Consider the following 24326-nt stretch of genomic DNA (forward strand, 5'->3'; position numbering starts at 1 on the left):
TTATTTTTTTTTTTTTAAACTCCAAACTGGATATGGGAAAACCTATATATTACACCTGTACGTTTAACGCAAGGTTTTCACGGTCCACAGTACACCCTGAAATTTAGTCCCTCATCCGTAAACACCGCCTGACCAATTGCCTCGGTATTTGTTCCCGGTAAATGTTTACCTTTGCTCTCTTTACAGGCCAATTGACCGTGTCGACGTCGATACCTCCCTTTTACACACGGGATGCAAGCTCCATGTTCAAAGTTTTTGCGAAACGACACAGTTTCAGGGCTGGAAATGTTGTTGACGTTTTTTTTTTTTTTCTTTAATATCGAACATTTCAATGCTCGTTAGACACTATTTAAAGTCTAGCTCATTTTTCCTGGTGCTTATATCGTTGCACAACGGCACTGAAAGTCTCCTGCGAACGAGTGCTGAAACCGTTATATCTACGGGATTGATGTGAACGCGGGTCTTCAGCACCACTTGCACTATACACGGACCGCTCTATTCATCTTGCAGACAATAATTAGTCTGAGAGCAATTTTACGGACGGGAGTCGAGGATAGGATGTAAAAAAAAAAACAAAAAAAAGAAAACACCCGGGATAGGAATTATCACTCACCGAGTGATGAGAGTAGGGAACCTTTCTTCCGACCGAAAAGTGCACTGGGTTGAGAAAAGCTTTGATGACAGCGAATTCTAGTGCAATCCACAATACGTCGACTTTAGCTGTTTGTTGTTTCTGCTGAGTGTTCTCGCTGATTTACCTACGCGTTTATATTATTAAAATGAGGAAAACAACTGATTCAAATTTTTACACAGTCGATTCCATTGTGCCATAAAAGTGGTTTGATGAAATTCAATGATTCCGAAAGATCTGCGAACATTTGTACAACTGAATCATTTCGTACATTACTTTTTCTTTATGCCTGATTTAATAGGGGGAAAGACAAGATACGATAACTTGAGCAAATTATTGAAACCATTTTTCCTGTCCAGTATATATTAAATTCGTTATTTGGTACATAAATGCATATAACATGGTGTAAAAATAGTTTTCGATGAACTCGCTCGATTTATTGTATATTCTGTTTCTGGTCAAGGCGGAAATCGTGGACATAACAACACAGGTCAAGAATTAGCTGTAGATTTACTAAATTAGTCGATTATTAAGTACAATGACAGTAACGGTGATTTGGTCTGTCGAATCGGTCGAAGAAGAGCAAAAGAACCGATTCAGCGAACACAGTTCATACATTGAAGTTAGTGAAACAAGAGGTTATCACTATTAATGTTGAGGAGAATGACGCGGCACAGAAAAATTGATACAAAAGTGCACGACGCCTCTATCCATAGGAACGATCCTCGATCTATCGGCCGGAAACGCCACCTGAACTCGGATTCTATAACGGGCAATTGTACGGCGTAAAGTTACAGCCATACATCCTAGAGTCACAATTGAACTGGGTCTCGCTCTGAGGCAGTCGATTCTCTGTTACGCCCACCCGATGCTCTTACATAAGTTAAGAAGTAGTTTTGCGTGTGTATGTGTTTAGTAGTATTGTATACTCGCGGTAGACTCGAGCTTTGATGGACGTGCTTCGCGTACGTGAAGAGCTAAAATTTTGTCAATATGTTTTATTACAGCTGCTCTATCCGCCGATGAGAAACCTCTTTATACCGGTATTCCTAAACTGCTGGCTGGCCAAGCATTCTCTGGAAAACATGTTCGTGAGTATTACGATATTTAACAACTTACGTGTAGAAGCTGATGTCGCGATAAAAATGGATTGGATTAAAAGTGAAACGAATCGCTTTTACCTCTATCCTCTCTCTCTCTCTCTCTCTCTCTTTCTCTCTCTTTCCACATTTCAGAACGATCTTCACCGGGCAATGCAAAAGTCACAATCGGCCTTGAGCCAGCAACTGATGATCCTAAGCGCCACTCTCCTCTGCCTCGTGTTCACCAGGTGAGTAACGACGTGCGGTTTGACTTCTAGCACGCAACGGGGCGATATTCCCGATGGTCAGTTTCACCCTGAACCCGGATCGTTGCTGCATCGTCGAATGACGCAGGGAACACTCGGATTGTCGCGTGTTTGTCGTGGAACCCCCGACTGCTGGTCGGCGGTTCACGTTTGTCCGGTGCATTATTAATGCCTTTGTGTTCTACTTTGGGACCTCGGCTCACTGCAGGCGAACTGTATCCGACTGCCATTAGCCAGTCCAGTTCTCCCCTTCACTCTGACAATGAGTAACAATGCGGTCTTCGACCAAAGACCGAACACCGTGAATCAAATTTCGGACTTTCGACTTATTCAGACGTACGTACGCGCTCTGATTAGCTTTCGCTTATTTCGTATGTACACTCGGGGACAATGAATCTGAGACGGCTAATTTTTTACACTAGGGAGTTATGTTGGCAACGCAGAGAAACCTACAGCGCCACAGTCGGCCGAGCGTGAAACTAACTCAATCTCAATAAACGTAACGTAACCCATGACCGTAGAATCTAACCTTAGAATACCACGGGAATAATGACTTGTTGGATTGACACGTCAATTCTAAGGTTAGATTCTATGGTCATGGGTTACGTTACGTTTATTGAGATTGAGTTAGTTTCACGCTCGGCCGACTGTGGCGCTGTAGGTTTCTCTGCGTTGCCAACGTAACCGTCTAGTGTAAAAACTTAGCCGTCTCAGATTCATTGTACCCAAGTGTACCTTCGAAAGAAAAGGTTCGGGTCAAAAACGTGGTGAAATTAACAAACGAGTCTTTTTCGTAAGCGGTCACGCTCAACGAGGCCTAAATGTTAACCCTTCTAGTCACACGTTATTCATGTGCTGGGTCAACTTTGATAACAATACATTGTTTTATCGTAACAATATAAAATGCTTCGAGAGATCACCGTCGGCAGGGGAAAACGAACTCTTTTCCATACCTGCACTGAAAAACGACGATGCGAGTCGCACGGAAGCCGGTACTCGCTATTTTAGCGACTATTAAACCTTGGGGGTGTGATACATTGTGTATCCTCGAGTAAAAAGGGTCATGTAGGCATGTATGGACAGCCATGCGTGAAGCATCGATTGCCGGCTCTCGGAGAGCCGCACCTAACCAACTTCACGGATTTCGCGTCCGACGTTTACGGTATACCTGGTCGATTCTGCCGGCTTTCTTTTCACCCCTTCTCTCTCGTGTTTTCTATTTTTTGCAAATTAATTTTCACGTCAAAATTTACGCCCTAATATGGTTAAGTCAAGAGCACACTGAGGCCGCTCCCGCCTGCAGCCAGATTTTTTCGTCCCACCTTACAATCGAATTACTATCAATTTTTTACTCGCAATGCTTGTCGGTTCGTTGCCGCAAGCAATTTTTCGTTTTTAGCCTGTTCATTTATTCACTTTTTCATTTATTCCTCTTTGCTCTTCACAAAAATTGCGCGGTATTCGATGCGAGATGCATGTAATGAAAATTATACCCAACTTGTCAGGTCGTGCCTCGGTAAACGTCTGCCTTCACATACTTTTTTATCCTTTTAAAAATCATCGTCCTGAAATTACCGCCACATATATAATATATTCATGTACATATATGGGAATAACAATATTAAACACGTGTATGGGACATGACGCCGTTTATCGCTTGGTTTTATTTCCCCTGTATAAAGTGGAAATTTCACCTCGTGGCAGGGAAATTTCTTGCTTTTAGTACAATCGTACACATGCATAAATTCTACCATACATACGTATATACAATATATCCAACGTGACAGGTCAGAATTATTCCTATCTCGTATGAAAAATCTTATATAAACATCTGCTACTGATATCCGACGTAAAAATATACACCATTTATCGGACAGGCAATATAAAAAAAAACTTTAACAGATAATTCTACAATCAGTTCTATAGATTTAGACCTTTATAAAAATGAGCGTTTGAAATCTTTTTTTTTTTATTGTTCCTGTCTCTGTTCAAAATTGTCTATGGGGTAATGGAAAACCATCCGAAAATTTTTACAGGTCAGGGTTCTTTTTGAATTTTCATGCTCCCAGGGACTTAAACGCTTTCTAATTGATGTAAAAAAAGATTCCCTGAAAATTTGAGCCCTTCATATCAACTCTAAAACAGTCCACTTTGTGATCGAAGTATCTTATGGAAATAACATGGAGAAGTTTTGTTTTCATCTTTGAAATTTTACAAGTCGTTGACAAATATACCGACAATAATGATGAACAGATATTATTGTTGAGAATGGAACGCTCTACAAAAAAGCCCTGATGCACAAAGTTCGTAAATGAAAGCGTTCATTTGTTAATTGACGTTAAAAATTTAATTTATGTGTATAAAATCATCATTCCTTCAAGTATAGCTGCGAAACAAACAACTGTGTCATAAAATATACCACATTCAAAAAGTTTCTCCCACGTTGTTTCCGTTAATAAGATACTTCGATCACAAAATGAACCATCTTACAGGTAATACAGAGAGCTCGAGTTTTCAGGGAATCTTTGTTTATTTATTTATTTTTGTTTTTAACAATTTGAAAGCGCTTAAGCCCTTGGGAGCATAAAAATTCAAAAACAATCCTATCAAGGACCGCCCTGCCACATATAGGCATAAGGGTAAATCTTTAACTTGGGCGTGCGACTGTCCCGGCGAATTGAATACGACCGCGGTAAAAGCTCGGCCGTTTGGCATTCGGCGCGAGTTTCTACCTTCCGACATCGCCGCACCCTTGGTCGAGGGTTTCGCAGCCCCGCATCCCCGGCCTCCTCCCCGTAACGGTGCTTTGCAAGCGCAGCTTGTTCATTAGCGGGACGCTTTATTTTAACCTAGTTATATCGGGCTATTCTATCAAGACTGCTCGTTCCTCGGAGAGAGGACCCGAAGCTCTGCCTCCGGTATACCCTTACACTCATCAGGCCGCGATTCACGTAGCGCCCTGTCTTCCCTTTGCGTGGGTATACACGTGCATCCAGGTCTAAGCTTTAAACTTTCCAGCGTCTCGAGTCTCCGCTCGGAGATAATAAAATCTTACTGGAATTATTAAATACAGAGGTGTTATACTTTCGAGCTTAGATCCTTCTTCGTTCATTTCCGAGAAAGTTACCCGTCTACGCGTACGCATGTTTTACTCAAATTGTAACTTTTTGGGGCTGCTGATTGCGAATCTGAAATCGGACTTAAAAAATTCAAGATGGCGGATCCAATACGGTGGTCGAAAATTTCAAATTCGATCGAATCCGGAGAAAAAACCCCTCCGTAGAGTTTTTTTTCGACCGGATCTGACCGAATTTGAAAATTTTTAAATAAAATAAAATACCTAAACAAAAAAAGCATTATCATTTTACGGGGAAATTAAAAGTAACATTTCGCAGGTCTGTGTAATCAACGCTTCCACTTTTTGATTTTTTGACGAACTCTGTCGCAGCATTACTCAATTAACTGCAGAGTTTCACGTATTAAAGCAATCGTCTCTAAATCACCGTTCCACCGTTTACAGCTTCGTCGTCAACGGCGTCTTGGCCTCGTGACGACTTCAGGCGCGATTATGTTTGACGCCTGAATTCAAGATAGGCCGGGCTGATCGTTACGGCTGTCATTCTCACAACAGAAACGCTTCGGATAAGATAAACGTGCGGCTTTTTTCTCCCTCCGAGAGATTTCGCCGTCGGTAATGAGTACAGATCAATGAAAAATAATCGCGTGTAAATTAGCGCGCACTAAACGCCGGCGATCCATCATGACTGGTGATGTATAGCCGTTAACCTTTTAATTGGGAACATTCGCGTGACTCCGACGGTAGATTCGTGCCCAGAAATAATGAAGGGAAACCGAAAAGGCGCTTGATCCCTTTATCGCGAGTCGCAGGGATCAGAGTCCTTGTAACTTACACATTTTCCAATTTTAGTAAATTTCGTACCTTACGATCAATCAAAAGTTAAAATAAAACCGGTATAATCGTTATTAAACAATTCATTTCCTGCTCACTGTTGTACAAACGTCATTCTTATGTTCTACTCAGAACTGCGAACATCTTTTGATCGTGGGTAAAAAAATTTTAAATAGTTAAGAAACGTATTGCACAAAGAAACTATTGTACAGTTATGAATTTCTCTCGTTGTTTTTCGACCTCGAAAATCGACAAGCGAATTGCTACGGGTATAATAACAATTCTATACAACGCATAATTGTAAGCCGGATTTGGGTGGAGTTCGAAGTGATTAGGATCAGTTCGCGTTTATAATTAGCGAGAAATGTTTCTCGGCAAACCCGAACGCTCTCAATTATTATCAACTTTAGGGTCCGCTTTCGCCCATTGTATAAATTGGTGAACGAATCTACCGCGGGTTCGTCAGTAATACGAATACCTATCGTATTTTTCGACTGCCATCAGTGACAAGTGATCGATATTTTCTGGCGAATGAATTTCAACGAAAATCCCGTTGATCGCGGTCTTATGTAAACAAGCTGTTCCAATATTGATAGTTGAATCCGTGAATGCGTGCAGTTACCCCTTTTTAGACTATCTGATAGTTCGGGATTCATGAAATTAACAGGCACGATATTTACCGTCGTTATATTATTCATAGAAAGAAAATACGCAATTCTGTTCGCTTGATTCAAAGATTACTTAATTTTTTGATAAACCTTTTAGATTCGTAAAATGATTTCGTTTATTTTTTTTTTTTTTGTCCTAAGCGACGAATTTTTTTGCCCTGGTGAATTTCATCCTTACACTGTTCACACCGGGATCCAAGATAAATAACGAAATGTCGTGAAAATCGTTAATTCATTCTTTTTCCAAAATTTTAACTACCTTTTTTTCATCGCGCAGTATCTTCATATATTTCTTTTTTTTTCATTAAATATCCGTGTCTTGATAGTTGCTCAGTCAATATTCATCTCAAAATATTGAAAATTCAGTGAATTGTGATTTTTTTTTTAGTAAAACGATCCATTTCTCGGTATTTTAGTGGTCGTTTCACGATTTTATTTATACATATATTTTTCTTTAATATTCAAAATTTTATTTCGCGGCAAACAACTAATTTCCCTTGAAATATAACAATCAAAGAGTGTGCGAGAATTTTTTCAATTCAATTTTTCGTATCGAACAAATGAGAATTTATTTGCTAATACACAAAGATTGATTTCTTCAATGTAATTACCATAAAATAATGGGCATTATAAACAGGTGAAACCTGGTTGTTCTATATTTACCGGAATTGCAATAATTATGTTCTTGACTTGTCTGAAGTTGACGACCCCGCCCCATGTAGGCCAAATATAAATATTTAAACGCGCCCCAGTTTATTATCCGTATATAATACTCAGCTACTTCTCGTATATACGCGTATAAATAATAAACGAGCGGTTATATATAAAATGTTATACGTGTATATATATTAGTGTGTGTCGGTGTATATTGATCCGGTAATGTATAATTATCAAACTGATACGCGATAACAAAGTGAACGGTACTTCGAATTGTTGGAAAAAAAAATTCACCCCTGTAAAATTAGACGCGTATTTTTCCTCTGACTGACGGTAAAAAAAATTTTGAATTCGTAGTTATACTCTATCCTCCTTAACTGTTTCCATTTTTTATTATAACCTTTGTTATTCTTCTTGATTATCGTCATTCTTATTGCAGGTATTTAAGGGGTAACAATAAATTGATGCGAAGTTCTCGGTTAGCTGAAAAATGTATTTAACTATACAAACAGATCCAATATCGCGAAAAATAGAAAATTCCGTATCGACAACTGTAATCTCACTAAACAATTAGTTGTGGAAAATTTTCTTGTAATTCTATAAATATTCAGACTGTTATTGTAACGATACCCATTTTGCTAAAATTTTCCATCAACTATAACACATGAAATTTTTCTCAGTGCACCGTATTTCTTTTACCGTTTTCGGTCTCTCGTGTTTCAGATACATTCGCTCATCCTCTCAACTCGGTTAAAAAACGATCATTATTCTGACGTTTCAATTATCCTTTACGTTGCGAATCCGGAAATAAATTGACACCTCATCAAGGCGAAGTTCTCAGCTACTTTTTCAACCGCTGAACGCGAAAAAATACAGGCTTAAGTAAAAAATTGACGATGATATAAGGTGATGAGAAAAAACGGTAGGGTGGTACAAGGTTTGAAGGTAACCTGGAAACTCGTTTCAAAAATCTGTGGCACGGTGCAAACGCCTTTCGCCCATAAAATTCCCACTGCTTGGATACTACCCATGTATCTATAAATATATGTCCATGCTACACAAATGTTACCTATCTATATATATATATGTATGTATGTATGTACAATATGCACTCGTGCGATTTTACCTCGACGTGATTTTCTTGGATGGCGGCGGTGTAATTTAGAGATTTTCATGCCAGCCGTTGAAAATCCGCGATACAGAAAGAGGACGAGAACGGAAAATAAACGTTAACCACGTAGTGGCAGAAACGGAACGGAAAATTTGCATAAACCCCTAGCAGTCACGAAATTGTGTCACCTTTTCCGAATATACAAGAAAGAAGGAACGGTGACGTTTATTGCAATGATTTTTTTGCTTCTTGTTTTCTTTTTCACCATTTTTTCTTTCTCTACGCTACCGTAACAGCCACGTAAAACTATCTGTGGTTTATTCTTCTTTTTTAGAAAGGGTTCTAACTGATACCGGTGAATGAAATGTTTTGTTAAATCCGGAATGTAACAAATCGGATCAAAAAATGTCGTATGTTTCATCAGCTATGACATAAAAGGTATGATGAGTTTTGTAATCTGAGTAAGTAAAGAAAAAAGAACAATTTTATCAAACTTTACTGTTAATATACTTGAAATTTTATCACAATCGAAAATTTGTCGATTTTAAAATCTACAATTCTTGCTCCAAGCTTCTTTTGTCCTTCTGCAGTCAATTATTAACAACAATTATCATTAATCCTGAGCTCCGTTTTGCTGCCGAGAAAATATGAAGATTATTACTGTTCATCAGGGGATGAAAATTGTTGAAATTATCTTGAAACAATTCAATCTCCACCTCCGTTCGTCACCGCGTGATTCTTCTCGAGTCTTGTAAGTACATTAATATTTAAGCGTCCTCTGTGCAGCCAAGAATCGACCCTTTCGGAGTCGCAAGTATTAGGAATTAAGGGTTGTCGAATAGTTTTGGGGCAAAGGGTCGACTCGTGGATTTATAATCGTGATTTATAATCCAAGCCGCGGATGAAATTTCAACCGTGAAAATACCGCCCTCTGTTTCTTGTCGTATCGAATTATCCGCATAGCTGTATTGCATAATACACAACAGAACTTTTGCACGTAAATAATTTCACAGTAAATAAAAAAATAAAAAGCATGTGTAAACACGTGAAGCTGTAATTAATTTCAACCATGAGAAGGGAGAAAAGTCCATGCATCGTAATTTTTTGTTTTCATTCTCAAAAGCTTCGCGCAGACGAGTTTAAAACTAACTTCTCAATGTTATGTCGGGTAAATAAAATGTGCGTAAAAAGCTGCAGCCGTGTTAAATCGTTACAATACCGTACCGTGGTAAAATCAGAAGCTGATTGTGAGCAAACATTAATTCGTCGAATAGATGCGTAATCGAAAAATGAAATACGAAAAGTGATCGAGGCGCGTACGGGTGAAAAAATAAATCAGCTTGTGAAAAGATTAGTAAAAGATTCTCGATGAAAATATGATATGCAAATTGTTATACTTCTCTCTACTGTTGTCCTTTTCTTTTTTTTTTTTCATGTTCATCACCCAGCGTGCATAATACATTTAATAAAATTTATAAATACCTCCGGTCATTATACGTTAAAAAAATGTACCCAACTCTCAAATACGACTCGGATTTGTGCGCGTTTCAACCCCTAAGTTGTTTTGATCGCGGGGCGTCTAGCAGCCGAAATTTTACCGCATAAATTAACATTCGGATATCCGTTTCCTGCGATGCTAAACAGCCTTATCGTTTCGCCTTGAAACTATCATTACGTAGAACGTATATATACAGATATACATATATATATTTACCGAGTTTTGTGTACCGTGCAGATTACGTGTGACGTATGAAAGAAAAAGAAAATAAGGAAGGACAGTCGTCTGAGCGATGGGATATGTTTTTGAGTATATAAAATGATGTACGTCGAGTCTCGAGACACAGCCAACGGCGCTTTTGAGCCGTTCCTTTCAAGTCGGCTAGCCGAAAAGGCTTGTTCATTTCGCGTCAGGCTCGCGGTTTTCTGAGACGCTTTAATGGACCGTCGCGCCCCGAACCATCATCCCCTTCCCACCTTTCTCTCCCCCCGAATCGCGACAGATGCTCACAACAGGCGTAGGAACGTAGAAAGCAAACGTAGTGTGTCATCAAGGCATAACGCGCGAAACGATATAACCTGGTGAAAAAAAGCTCGCGCGAATAAATTTAACGCTAAATTGAGGTCATCGCAAGAGGAAATTCTTTAACGCGTTAAGGAGTCGATGCTTTTTGGGAATTTTATTAGGAGACAGTAGTGCCCTGCGTTTTTATCGAATTATTTTATTCTTAAGCTACGAAGATCTCTTCGAAAATAATAGTACATTATGTAACAAGGGAATAATCGAATTTTATTCCTCTGTTACGTGTAAGACTTTATTCCCGACTCAACTCGGGCCACGTTATTGACTTGAACGTGTTTTCCTTTTATGTGTAAGTGTGATCTATCAGTCTGAAAGTATAATAACATTGAAAATTTATAATGATACGGAGAGATGTAGTTCAAAATGAAAAAGAAAGAAAGTAAACCAGAAAAACTGAAAAAGGAATTCGCGAGGGAGAAAAGTGCTAGGGAATAATATGCCACTTTCGTCCCGCTTTTCAGGTATAAAAAAAAAAGTGAACATTACGATTGAGTCAGGAATAAACAAAAAATAGATACTCGTACTTGCCGGATTGTAAACAAAAGCTTGGATATCGATTCTTCGTTTCGAGTCCCTTGAAGATGGTCGAAAATCTATTCATTCGTGCCTTCTTCTTTTGGTGAAATAAAATCACAGCAAAGCGGGGAGGGCGGAAGGCACAGAGTGAGAACAAGACGATAAGGAGAATCTGGAGAAAGCTCCTCAACCTTGAGGTATGCTGCACATAATATGATCACCGAGGTGTGGAGTTGAAAAGCTCATTGCTCGTGTTCCTCGCCTCAATTCTCGCTGCGGATTCTGAAGAACAATCGGGCGTTGGGTTCATTCGGAGCTTTTCGAGTGCGGTTGATGCGTGAAATTTCACTCCCCCGAGACTCGACCCTCGATTTCGTCCCGCGCAGTGGTCCGAGCTCCTGGTTTTTCCTCGTGCCTTTTATTTCGAACTTCAATATTATTATGTTATCTACAAAGCTGGAGAATAAAAGGGCTTTGTGCCCTGTGCCGCGATATTTAAAAAGAGGGGCGAGAAACGGAACGAAAACAAGCGGCTTTGGACTGGCCACGAGCCAGCCCTCGTACTTACCGTTTTTCTCCCACTGCAGGTTTAAAGTTCATAGAAAAAAAATAAGAAGAATATCCATTTTAATTTCGAACTACAAATTCAGATTTGTGATTAACGATTTAACGCCCTCAGGTACCATATTACGTGAAAATATGACGATTTTTTTTATTTTGCATCACTGTAATGGATCCGCAATTACAAATTTTGGAGGTCTGAACTTGGATTCGTAGTTACCGACCCAAAAAACCTCACCGTACCAATTTTTATTCAAATCCATTCATCCATTCTCAAGATATCATCATGTTTATTTGATTTCTTTGGAATCTTGTTACTTGAATAATTGAAAAAGTACCGAACGGATCAAAGCCAAAATCTAAACAGTTCCAAGTTTTGAAAAACCGCGTTGATTGAGACGAAAATCATTGAAATCCGCTGACTCGTTTCTCGAGATATCGTCGGACAAAAATTTTTATCACATACGTACATACACACAGACGTCCATCTGATAATCACTGGAGATGATTCTCTAAACTTCAAAATATGGAGATCTAATGAAAACTCAACTTTTGATTTTCGGGATGATTACAATAACTTCCATTTTTCTCTGAAAATAGAGAAACCGAAAGAAAAAAAGGAAAAACAGTACCAAACCGTTAAAGAAAACCGATTCTTTTCCTGATTTCAGCGTTTGCGGAATCCAGCACTTCCAACGCGCAGGGCACAGACACCTCAACCTCTTTCAGAGTACCTACTACGTCGTCGTGACATTTTCAACTGTCGGCTACGGCGATTTCGTACCCGACATCTGGCCATCTCAACTCTACATGGTCATCATGATCTGCGTCGCCCTTATCGTACTTCCGACTCAGGTAACTCGATTCTTTATTGAAATTTTTTTAAAACAAAACAATTTCAAATCCTTTGGAACGATCGGAGCTTTTTGCGAGAATCGTGGAAATAGCCGGGTACAGGCTGGACGGGGATTTAAAAACGGCAATCCTTACGTCTGCATTCATATTTTTTTACCTCGCTATTTACCAATCGACGAACAATCTTGCGCCACCGAATTTTTATCGACCAAGTTTTTATGAACCGCCCCGTTTCGAACACGAATATTGAGAGATCCTTCGATCCTGAATATAAAACGTCGGTGCGCCCAAAGCAGGACAGACGAATGACTCCAGTGCCTACATTTTACACCGATTAAAGTGTTATTTGTTACAGTTTTAATTCAGAGAATTTCAATCAGCATTGGTATTATCGTAATGTTGTTGGAATTGCGAGAAATTTTTGTTACAAGTAATTATTTAGCGTAAGTCAATAATACATTTTCTGGTTAGTGCGACATTGAATTTGTTTCTTCGATTTACTGTATTTTATCACTTAAATAAGGCTTTAACGTCAATTTATTGCCGTGTCAATATCAAATTATCGCAGAAGTTACAAGAAAATATATTACGAGTGACCATAACGCGATTGAAAGGCCGTAGAGATAATCTTTTTCGGTACAAATTCCGATTCATTAAATCCCTAGATAGTGTACAGGCGAGGGGAATTATTCCCCTATTCGGGTCAACGGAGTGAAACTTTGATGATCATCGCTATCGGCATGCGTAAACGGCAAATAGCAATATCCGTCGAAATTTTCGTTAACCGCGAGGTGCAACCCCGCACAAAATCCCCCTAAATTATATACACGTAACAAAGGTATGCGTGCACAATGAAAAGTTATCCTATACGAAAATATAGACGGGATCAGAGGGCTGACCAAACCGTCTATTTTAAACAATGAAATATTCTCTTTTCAACCGTTTGTCGTGAATCTCAAACGATCCACTCAATAATTTAACTTAATTTTTATTATTAAATTCTGTCGATGAATAAAATGATTCAACAAAAGCAAATTTAACGTTACGTTTCTCTGATGATCTAATGACATTTTAACAGACGTATCGTAGATTTTGAAAAATAATAGAGCTTTTGGCTGACATTAATGGATTTCAGTATTGTGTAAACTGCAATATTGTACCTGAAACTTTTCAATCAGCAATTTGATCAACGGTTTGCGAAAATTCTGCACTTAATATACATTCGGTAGAGTTCAACACTGTACGCGTGTTTTCTATCAAAGAATTGACGCAGAACCTGTGAAATGTGTACATGGAGTATAAACATTGGGAACGCGTTAATTTCAATGACATTGAAGATATAAACGTCCTAACTGTTGCTGAACTTTCGTTATGTCTGACGTGGCTAACGACCTTTCCATAAAAATACCTATAACCATGGGGACAAAATCGATTTTACACCTGGGAAGATTCCCTCGGCAGATAGACTAACACACCATCGCATTACTGTCATTCCATCCTTCATTCTCGATGCCATTGTTCCATCATCGTTATATCAGCATAATGATTATTTTTATTATTTTTAACCATAACCAATACTTTTGCGTTTATCAATCAATCACCTTTGCCTGTTCAGGAAATTTTTCGGAGAATATAAAGCAAATTTCAGGCGCTTGCATCTCCGGCTTTCATCAAAGGCGGTGGTCTAATTTTGACTACGTAATTGAAGGCTATATTATTATTATTCCGCTCCAGAGACAACGAGGCTTACCCCCGATTCCGATTGTTCTATTCTTAGTTTTTCCATCCTATTTTCAACCGAGCTCTGCGATTGTTTGACAGTGAAATATATTGAATGTATGTATAATACGAGAGGAGAACGTGTGATATTCAAGGCTTGGTTAATCCACGTTTGGTAAAAAATGAATAAATATGGATAGGTATTTTTCGAAATATCCAATGTATACTCCGAATGGACGATTTGAAATAATTGAATGTTAAATATCTTCTTTATTTGATGCAAAAAAAAGCAAAAAAAGAAAACTAGCAGTGATACGGGATTATTCAAACAGATTGAAGTATTGTGTAATTTGGATAATTCGAGTGGCCTCAATTCATTGCCAAATTTACTCGATCAATTTAATTTCTATATCTTCTCGCCTTGCTCGATTCCTGACAGACAATGCTGGTTGCTTAAATATTTCCACGCTAATGCCGTAGAATAAATCTAGGCGGCCATTATTAACTCTTGACCTGTCGATAGTTCGAGCAACTGGCCTTCACGTGGATGGAGAGACAAAAACTCGGGGGTTCCTATTCATCGCATAGAGCTCAAAGCGAAAAGCATGTGGTCGTATGCAGCACGACATTGCAGGCCGATACGATAATGGATTTTTTGAACGAATTTTACGCTCATCCGCTGCTACAGGTGAGTTTTATAAGGATTCACAACATGAGCCTATCGCCGGGCGAAATCGTCGTCAGTGTGACAGTAATTGTCTGAAGTAACAGAATCTTTCCAACGGATTCTCATCCGCTTGATTTAAACAAACCATTGGCACCTCCAGGACTACTACGTCGTTCTTCTCTCCCCTATGGAGCTCGATACCACGATGAGGATGATCCTACAAGTCCCGATTTGGGCACAGAGGGTAATTTACATCCAAGGCTCGTGTCTGAAGGACGGAGACCTTGCCAGGGCTCGAATGAACGAGGCTGAAGCATGCTTCGTTCTGGCGGCTCGAAACTACGCCGACAAAACTGCTGCTGACGAGCACACGATACTCAGGTAAACGATACAAGGAATTTCCAAAAATAGTGTTGTAGATAACCTTCCCAACACCGGAAATATGTGCCGGAAAGATATTCTGAATATTAGTAGGGATACGAGCCCTGTTCTAGATACAGATTCCCTTACCGACATTTACCACCACTTAGCCAAGACGCAAACCTTTTTCTAGAATGTTCGACGACGAGGGATATCCCCACTCTGATCAACTTAAACTCTAAAAAACGGTTCGTGTCTTCGCTAAGTGGCGGTAAGTGTCGGTATGGGAATCTGTATCCAAAACTGGCCTGGTATACCTACCAATAAAATTGTTGGAACAAGCTGCGTTCATTACCCGGGATTTTTGTTGGTCCATATCTTTGGATAAGACTGACACGCTCATTGCGATGCGTCAAGTCTTCATTTGGCCATTTCAATTTCACAGGTCATGGGCGGTGAAAGACTTCGCACCGGCGGTTCCGCAATACGTCCAAATTTTTCGTCCGGAGAACAAACTCCATGTAAAATTCGCGGAACACGTCGTGTGCGAGGATGAATTCAAATACGCTCTACTAGCCAACAATTGTACGTGTCCCGGGGCCTCGACACTCGTCACGTTGCTGCTTCATACTTCCAGGGGACAGTGAGTATGATGCGAACGAGCATGGAGATGCGGAAGAAAAATTATGACTGTTTTTAATTCGTCACATTGTCGCGTAGTTCGGTTGATGATTGAAAAATTTTTGTACGGCTACACTCGGACTTGTTTCAGAGAAGGCCAACAATCGCAAGAAGAATGGCACAGGCTATACGGAAAGTGTTCCGGTAACGAAATATATCACATTATTCTTGGGGACAGCAGATTTTTCGGCGAATACGAGGGTAAATCGTTCACCTACGCGTCCTTTCATAGTCATAGAAAATACGGGGTTGCATTGGTCGCTGTTCGCCCTGCCGAACTGCCGGAGTTCTACGAGGACACAATTTTGCTTAATCCAGGTGATACTCCAATCCCATGAAACGAAATCGTACAATTTGTGTAGAAATTTTCAAAATCCATGGTTATCGACGATCGGAAAATTACCGAGCATTTCATACGAGCAAGTGCGATGTGTGTTGATGTCTGCAACATTCGTTGTAACAGGTCCACGCCACATAATGAAGAAGACAGACACCTGCTACTACATGAGTATAACGAAAGAAGAAAACTCTGCCTTCGTTGTGGCGAATCATCAGAGCGGACTAATATCGGAGCCAAACCAAGTCGTCGTTGAGACGAAGTCGGACACTCCAGCACCTGCCGGAAATGTCGGAAGTGGCGGCGCGACAAGGGGCGGGGACGCGATAACAACTGCATCTTCACAAGGAGGGAATGGTACTGCAATGAACGTCTGTCCAGAGGATCACACTCACCGCCATCACAACAGTTCTAACACGCTGAGTGAAGTACCCAAGGCCTGCACTGGAAACCAGGTGGAGGGCAAAGGCCAAGCTGCGAGCCTGGCCTCAATGCCTCCCCAGGTTATCTTGCAGGTCCCCCTTAGCACGCCTACACTTCACCAACACCTCAACCTACTCGCATCCGATGTCCACCGTGAGTGTTGCATGCGCCTCTGCTTTCGTTTCACTTATCGCTATACGAACCACCCACATTCTGCCCTAGATTTTCTCATCGGCATTAACTCCGTTCGTAGGTTCGAGGTGGCGATCTGCCAGGTGAAAGAATCGACCAAAATCTAACTACTGTGGAATCGTTTTTGTTATCTACTCGGAAATTAAATTTCAGATATTAGTCGAGTGACAACCATTGACCAAACCGATTTTTTTTATCACAGTGTACATACGGCGTGAAAAGTCGTGGATATACTGTTTCGGTACATCGATCGTCGAGAGTCGTCATTTGTCCTTTGTTCGTAAAAAATCCTTACTTTCCAGTATCGAGAACGTTTTAGTAACACTTTAGATGTAGAAATCGAATTGGGGGACATGTTGACGTAGAAGATTTATAGGTAAAAGGTATAGATCGATTAATTGCCCAATGAACCTTAGTCGTTTTATTCAAACAACAAGCAAAAACATACGATACATCCTTGAAATCTACTCGTTATTCCATAGATAATCACACTCTTCAGGTCGGTCGATTAGTTCAGCTTATCACGGCGGTCAAGTACCAATGGACAATAAGTGACAAAAGGATATTTTAATATTATTCTCTAAAGCGGAATAATTATTTTGCAGATTTAATCTGTGCATCATAATTGAAATTGGTACTCCATTGACAGCTGGTGCGTTCCCGTCTAATTCATACATCATTCAAAGAGGATCATCTACATGTGTATGTGTATCTACAAGGACATTGGAATGTATCTGTTCGTAGCTTTAAGGTCCACATACTTTTCATTCGTATGTGTAACTAATTTGAATGTTGATGTTGTACAGGATATTATTGTCAACTCTCTATATAGTAATACGAACCTTATATGTACGTGTAGTATAAAAAAAAAAACAAAAAAAAAGAATGGAACAAATTCGTATCAATCACAAATGAATACATATATCGCCCGAAAACTATGCATATTTAGATGTTGCTTTACATGTTTGCTGAGCCCTGGAATGTATTAAAAAATATACAACAAACTCGCATCCACTACTATCAACATCCTACATAATATGCTATACATATCATTACAAAGATCTCACGCCATAAAATGAATGTAACGAAATAATCGTACTTTTTTACAATTATAGATTTATCGTTTTCCCAAACGATTCTTGCACGTGCACCCTTGTGCATCATTAGTGCATAAAATGCAATCTATTGCGGTCGATATTTGCAAATTTCAACAATTTTTTTCTTCCCCATATCGACTATTCAGATCCACTCTGAAGCAATAAACCACTCATTGTTTTTAACAAGATTGTATCTAACAAAGAACTCTTTTTTTCATCTCAACGTTAACATGGGTACCTATGCATATTCATACCGTAATATCAATAATGATACAAACGCAGACACTCACGTAACACACTCATCATTTATAACATTTTATGGCGAAGATTTTGGTTAATTAAATCTTGGCAAACTTGATATTAACGAATGCTCTTGATTGTACTCTAGCTATGTACCTCGATCCTGGAGGCATGGGGGACTCGCGACAGTGTCTGAAAGAAGGTGGATCGACCCCGCAAACGCCGATAACTGGAAATCATTTGGATGTACCAAGATCCGTCGACCCTAATCCTAATCTCCTCAGTCCGGAAATACTAACGCAGAGAAGAGGTCGGTACTGAGATTTCATTAGAACGTTTCTAATTGGCAGGTTACATATAATGACGTTTTGATACGACACCTCAGGGAGCCGACGACCCAGCATATTGCCTGTACCGGATATGCTGACAAGTTCAACGTTGCATCTTCCCGGTCAAGAATCATTGGATCACGAAGGTGACGAATCCGAAGATGAGATGGACGACGATGTTCCATGGCGATCGCCTAGTGAAAAGATTGCGTAAGTAATTTTTCTCAGGTACTATCTGCTCTGAATTGTATCATTTTATTCGATAATGTGGCATCAAATTCTTCGTTTTTATGTTGTTGAAAAGTTGAGTTTCATAAATATTACTGCACATAGAATCGACTAGTCTTCAGGATTGAGAAATGCACTTGTCCAAATGCTATCTAGAATATAAGGTGACTATTTTAAGTTATCATACAACAACCTGCAAAAGTTTAATACTCGAACTTGGAAAACGGTGATACGGATCGTTAGTTTTGCTAGTCAATCTTTTTATTACCACGAGTTTTCTCTACTTGCAAATTCTATCTCTGGCTTGAAACAGGCTAAACCATCCACCGTCTTTCGTAGACAATTACCGCAAGCGTTTCGACTCTTTTTCGTTACGATTGTATACTTATTGTACCATTTTCAGTATATCTTATTAAAGACTGTAACTGGTTCTTTGACTTTTCGAAATATTTCACGTCCTGCACATGCATACATGCACTCTGTCGTGCACGCAAGCATGAATGAACGCCTAATTGTGATATCTTCTATTATCTGTACAATAAACAATCATAGAAATTTCGTGAAACACCAAGCCGTGACATTGTCGTAGTTCAATCAAGAATGACGGTAATTGTTTCAATTTAAGAACAGAGTAAAGATCTTTTCTTTACCATAAATATTCCTCTTTTGTCTAGGACTACGAATTAACGCCGCGAATCACTTTTAGTAACGTAGTTATACATGTACCAAAATTTTTTACTTCCAATTAGATAGATAGGACGTTCGAGTCCACAAAGTCTAGTTAAGAATTTTAAAACACGCAATATCTTCTAGAAGTGTATACGTATCAACTCGACACCGTATCTTATAATTCTTGTCACATCCATTTCCATCATGACCCACACATCCTTCGCACACCGATTAATCCTTCCGATATCTTGATGTCTATCGATGTGCTGTTGCATTGCTGTTTGATGCTGTCCTGCCTGACACCTTATAACCCTGTGGATGTTTTGATGTCTTCCCTGCATCACCTTTGTGTGCGACTTGTCGCACTTTATCTACATTGCATTACCACAATTCGGCAACCACAGCCTCAGAGGGTAAGTTCTGAACTTCATAATTATTAAAAAATTTTGGTAACCGTACAAGATTCACTATTGCTGTAATATTGAATATACACTTTGATTCAAACGAGCATTAATAACTTTAGAATGAAACTTGATTATCGAACTGATCTAAAGTGCAGGTATTACTAAACGTGTTACACTCGCGTTAACTCACAGTTTACTCTGCGATATGTTGGTCTCGATTCAATGACACAATTATTATTACACCATTTCTTTGATATTGCACGCACGCTGTATTTGAGATTATCTGCACACAACTATTTCGCATCGACATGTAAGAGCCAGTAAACACCACGTGTCTGAGCGTTGAATTTATGAGGTATATTTGCAATCTGTTTCAAAACTCCTAATCGAATCTTACTCAAAATAATGTTACAGGATAGTGAAGGGCTTTCCACCAGTGTCACCGTTTATAGGAGTCTCTCCGACCCTGTGCTACCTTCTCAAAGAGAAAAAGCCACTCTGTTGTTTACAACTTGCACAGGTATGATCAAATTACTTACTACTGAAATGTTTTACCCGAACTGAACCTCGTGTATATTGATATAAAGAATTGACTGAAGGTGTGAAATTAATTTCAGGTCTGTGAACATTGTTCATATCGAAACGCGAAAGAATATAACTGGCAGAATAAAACAATTATATTAGCGGCAGATTATGCCAGCAATGGAATATACAATTTCATAATTCCGTTAAGGGCCCATTTTAGGTAAACAGCGATGTATTTGTTGCAACCATCCGTTTATTATTGATCGCAGAAATTCTGCAGTAATCGTATCGCGTCCTCTTTCAGATCGAAAACATCGTTGAACCCAATAATTCTGCTTTTGGAAAGGCGGCCGGAAATCGCATTCCTCGATGCGGTATCATATTTTCCACTGATCTACTGGATGTTGGGATCCATCGACTGTTTGGACGATCTGTTGCGAGCGGGTATCACGCTGGCCGAAAATGTTGTAGTTGTAAATAAAGAGCTGAGCAATTCAGCCGAAGAAGATACCCTGGCTGACTGTAACACCATCGTCGCAGTGCAGACAATGTTCAAGTAAAGATAGTACTTACTCCTCGATATGAACTTGAAAGATCACTTTGCATCGTCGTATGCACAGTGAGATTTATCCCACCACGCAACGAATTTGCTTCAATTGCATTCATTGTCGATTCTCTTCTTGTGCTTTGACAGATTCTTCCCTAGCATAAAAAGCATAACGGAGCTGTCCCAATCCAGCAACATGAGGTTTATGCAGTTTCGTGCTCACGACAAATATGCCCTTCATCTCAGCAAAATGGAAAAGGTACTCCTCAGTACTACTTCCGGTGACAACTACTCCGATGAGCCTCCGATGGGCTCCCCGGTAACATAATATCACTCACTCTGATCTCTGATATGACTGACTGATTTATTCGCCTAAAAACTGTAAAATTATTACACAAACACACCTCGCTCCGCACTCTAGCCCTACTTTCCTCATTCGCGTTTTCATAAAACCATCCAAAAACAGGTTGTTTGAAGAAAAGAAGTTTCAGATCATGCGTCATCTTCACGGTGGTAAATTTTGAAAGAAATTCGTGCTTAAAATCAAACGAAAATCCGAGGACTTTGTTTAAAATTTCATAAAACTGAATAAGGAAATTGGAGCTTTGGTGGTTGGCCAATGCAGTGATTAAACTTAATAGAGTTAAAGGCACTAGTTTGGATCGTTGCTTAAATAGACAATTAGATGCTGTTCGCCTTGGTTCTTCTGTTTTATTTTCCATAGTACATACCTAGTCGACAATCTTTGGAATGATATTGAACTACACCGTGTTGTTGACAAGGTAAAAAATTCATAGTGATTATCGGGAAATAGCGTATCGACAATGCAGACGTCAGCTTTACAATTAGACGATGTGAATTAGAAATACATCTCTCTCCATATGCAGATCGAAAAATTGTATTTTACATAGCCTCGTTGGCATAAAGCTCAGATTTTAGAATTTTCTGCAAATAAAGAACACACTTGTGTAAATATGTATGCGTAACTACTCTATACCTGCATTGAAATCTTGACGTGGTGAGTTTTTTTTTTTGTACAGTAGAAGATTCTGCGTAGTTTTGTGGTGTGTGCTGCTCTGATTTTTACTAGCATGGTACTCCATAAAGTATTCGGTTTCCAGCATTCTCCGATCAACCCATTAAACACTTCTATTATAGATATAATAATTATATGTGAATGAGTACTTTATTAACTCGAAGGACAACAATACTGTTTAACAATATTTTCTATTATCTGAACGTCTCTCATACTATTCTGTTTATATTTCAAGTTATTTTGTCCGATAATTGTTTCTCCATTGATATATATGATTGATTAATTAGCTGACATTGCGGTGGTAAATTCAATAACTTGACAATTTTTCATCCTTGAAGCGTGAGTTTTCTTATTGTGCTAACAAGTTCGTTATCTAATATTACTGCTTACAATATACATTATTAGAAAAGTTTTACTGGAAATAATTTATAACGATGATAAGGATGATTCGTAAAACACGAGTTTCCAGTTCTATGCTGATACAATATTTTCACTATAATTCTTAGAAAGAAAAAGAACGGGGATCACACATATCGTACATGTTTCGCCTGCCGTTCGCAGCTGGGAGTGTCTTCAGCGCTTCAATGCTCGACACGCTGTTGTATCAAGCTTTCGTCAAAGATTACGTCATCACGTTCGTCAGGCTACTTTTGGGAGTGGATCAGGCACCAGGATCCGGCTTTCTTACCTCTGTAAGCTCTTCACGTTTCATCCAATTGACTCGTGCAATTAAAATTCTATATTTACATGAAATCTCTTGAAATCTTTGAAATCACCTGAAATTTTGTGTAATTTTTGAAATTTCATGAAAGATTCTGAAATCTCTTGAAATATTTTGATATCTCCGAAATCTTTTAAAATGAATCCCATGAAGTCTTTTATAATCTTTTGAAATCTTCTGAAATCTTCTGAAATCATCTGAAATCTTTGTAATCTTGAAATCAGGTGTACATCAAATTGACGGGTGATTGACCTCTCGTAAAAGTCTAACGCAGTTTTTAGTATGGAGTGAAATTTAATCGGTTTCATTGATCAACGCTTATTTCGTGAAAATTACCATAATTCATATTCGTTTATTATCGCTCATTCTCCTGATTAATTTAATTACTGTGATCTAGATGAGGATAGCAAAGGATGACATGTGGATCAGAACTTACGGTCGTCTGTACCAGAAACTGTGTTCCACGACATGCGAAATACCGATCGGTATTTACAGAACTCAGGATACAACGGCAACAGAAACTTCGCAGGTAATTCATAAAATTGAGCTGTTAAATGAAATCCTCTTTTAATTGTTATGGAAGACATTTTTAGAAGGCCAAGTGTGAACATTACCTGTGAGTAGCGCATGGCTGGGTTCTTGATCCATTTCGTGCATAAGCATCTCGAAAAGAAATCATTTTATGTCAGCTGTATACAGATCTAAGGTCCATTTGATCATGAAGGTCGTGAAAGAGAATGATCGTGTAACATTAAACCACGGATTATCATTAAAAATCACATACCATTCCTCGTCATGAGAAACAGCTCACACTGTAAAGACAGTTGTACGTCCGAAACTCTTGCAATTGCATGCAATAATTCCTGTTAACAATTGTACAGCGATCATAGTAACGGGCCCTATACAGAGACTATCCTAATCAATCCTAAACACTACCTGGACGAATGTATTTTACCATAATTATGTTGAGCATGGAATGTGAAGAAAAAAAAAATTTTTTATCTTCACAAAGAAAATTCGTGGAGGCAAGCAGAAACTCGTATGAACAAACCGTGGTTCTTCGACTTCTGGTCGCGATAAAAACCTCCAAAAACTGTAAAATCGCGGGATATTACAGGACTAATTATAAACACTGGTAACTGCGACTTCGACCCCGTGTACGCCGTTTATATGTTGCTGAGAGTGGCTGGTTTGTAGTAAGGGTAGAATTGCTTGTCATTCAACAGGCTGACTCAGACGCAGAGAGCGACACTGGCGTTGGGGTAACATATAAAGCCCGATATTCAGCCGCTGCATCTTGCTTAGCTAATTGCGCTACACGTGACAAAGGTGCCTCTGCCGTGAGTATTGATGTGGTTTCTTTTTTTTTTCCTTCTCTTGGTCCGCACACCATTTCTCACCACAATTTGAAAGCACGCGCCTTTGTGCACGTCAAACTTTTTCACTTGTTATCCGCCTAAGTCGGATGCTTTGCATGTTGTCCGCAATCCGCGTCATGCGAAAGGCAGACCAACCGATGTCGTTATATTTTATCACAGTCTCGTCAACATAGATGCAGTTGTTTACCTGTAGTTAATAACTATATGTTACGTAGTATTCATCGCTATTTCGGGTTGGCTACTTTAGCAGCTTACATTGGGCTTCGAGGTATTTGAAAAAAAGCAAATAACTTCTCAGTGTTTGTAAATATCAATATTTAAACATTATTTTCGTATATTTAACGAATAGTGTCCAAGTGATTTAAGTCACATATAATATATCTACTTAAAACTTATCTTTTAGTAAAAAAATTTGAAAAGGGTAATTCGATCGGA

At 39.1% G+C, this 24326-nt stretch overlaps 1 protein-coding gene and 1 long non-coding RNA gene across 3 annotated transcripts in view; both read left to right on the top strand.

Annotated features, from left to right (window-relative positions):
- SLO2 (slowpoke 2) overlaps nucleotides 1–24326 on the top strand; it is a 145673-nt gene that overhangs the window by 115026 nt on the left and 6321 nt on the right. Inside the window, exons 6-22 of one of the 2 annotated variants that reach the window (XM_046614138.2) lie at nucleotides 1639–1722; nucleotides 1867–1961; nucleotides 12154–12337; nucleotides 14580–14744; nucleotides 14884–15104; nucleotides 15529–15726; nucleotides 15856–16082; nucleotides 16228–16677; nucleotides 18202–18363; nucleotides 18439–18592; nucleotides 20098–20203; nucleotides 20301–20428; nucleotides 20513–20764; nucleotides 20903–21074; nucleotides 22298–22483; nucleotides 22910–23041; nucleotides 23739–23852. In XM_046614138.2, the coding sequence (XP_046470094.1) occupies nucleotides 1639–1722; nucleotides 1867–1961; nucleotides 12154–12337; nucleotides 14580–14744; nucleotides 14884–15104; nucleotides 15529–15726; nucleotides 15856–16082; nucleotides 16228–16677; nucleotides 18202–18363; nucleotides 18439–18592; nucleotides 20098–20203; nucleotides 20301–20428; nucleotides 20513–20764; nucleotides 20903–21074; nucleotides 22298–22483; nucleotides 22910–23041; nucleotides 23739–23852 (3030 nt within the window). The remainder of the gene's footprint in view (nucleotides 1–1638; nucleotides 1723–1866; nucleotides 1962–12153; nucleotides 12338–14579; nucleotides 14745–14883; nucleotides 15105–15528; nucleotides 15727–15855; nucleotides 16083–16227; nucleotides 16678–18201; nucleotides 18364–18438; nucleotides 18593–20097; nucleotides 20204–20300; nucleotides 20429–20512; nucleotides 20765–20902; nucleotides 21075–22297; nucleotides 22484–22909; nucleotides 23042–23738; nucleotides 23853–24326) is intronic. The other variant, XM_069133764.1, reaches the window with a different exon arrangement.
- Nucleotides 17056–17403, top strand: LOC138190484 (uncharacterized). Its single transcript, XR_011176474.1, has 3 exons — nucleotides 17056–17099; nucleotides 17199–17267; nucleotides 17366–17403. It is a non-coding gene; the product is annotated as an uncharacterized lncRNA (long non-coding RNA).

Source organism: Neodiprion pinetum, chromosome 2, assembly GCF_021155775.2.
Source record: "Neodiprion pinetum isolate iyNeoPine1 chromosome 2, iyNeoPine1.2, whole genome shotgun sequence".
In the NCBI taxonomy this organism is placed as follows: Eukaryota; Metazoa; Arthropoda; class Insecta; order Hymenoptera; family Diprionidae; genus Neodiprion; species Neodiprion pinetum.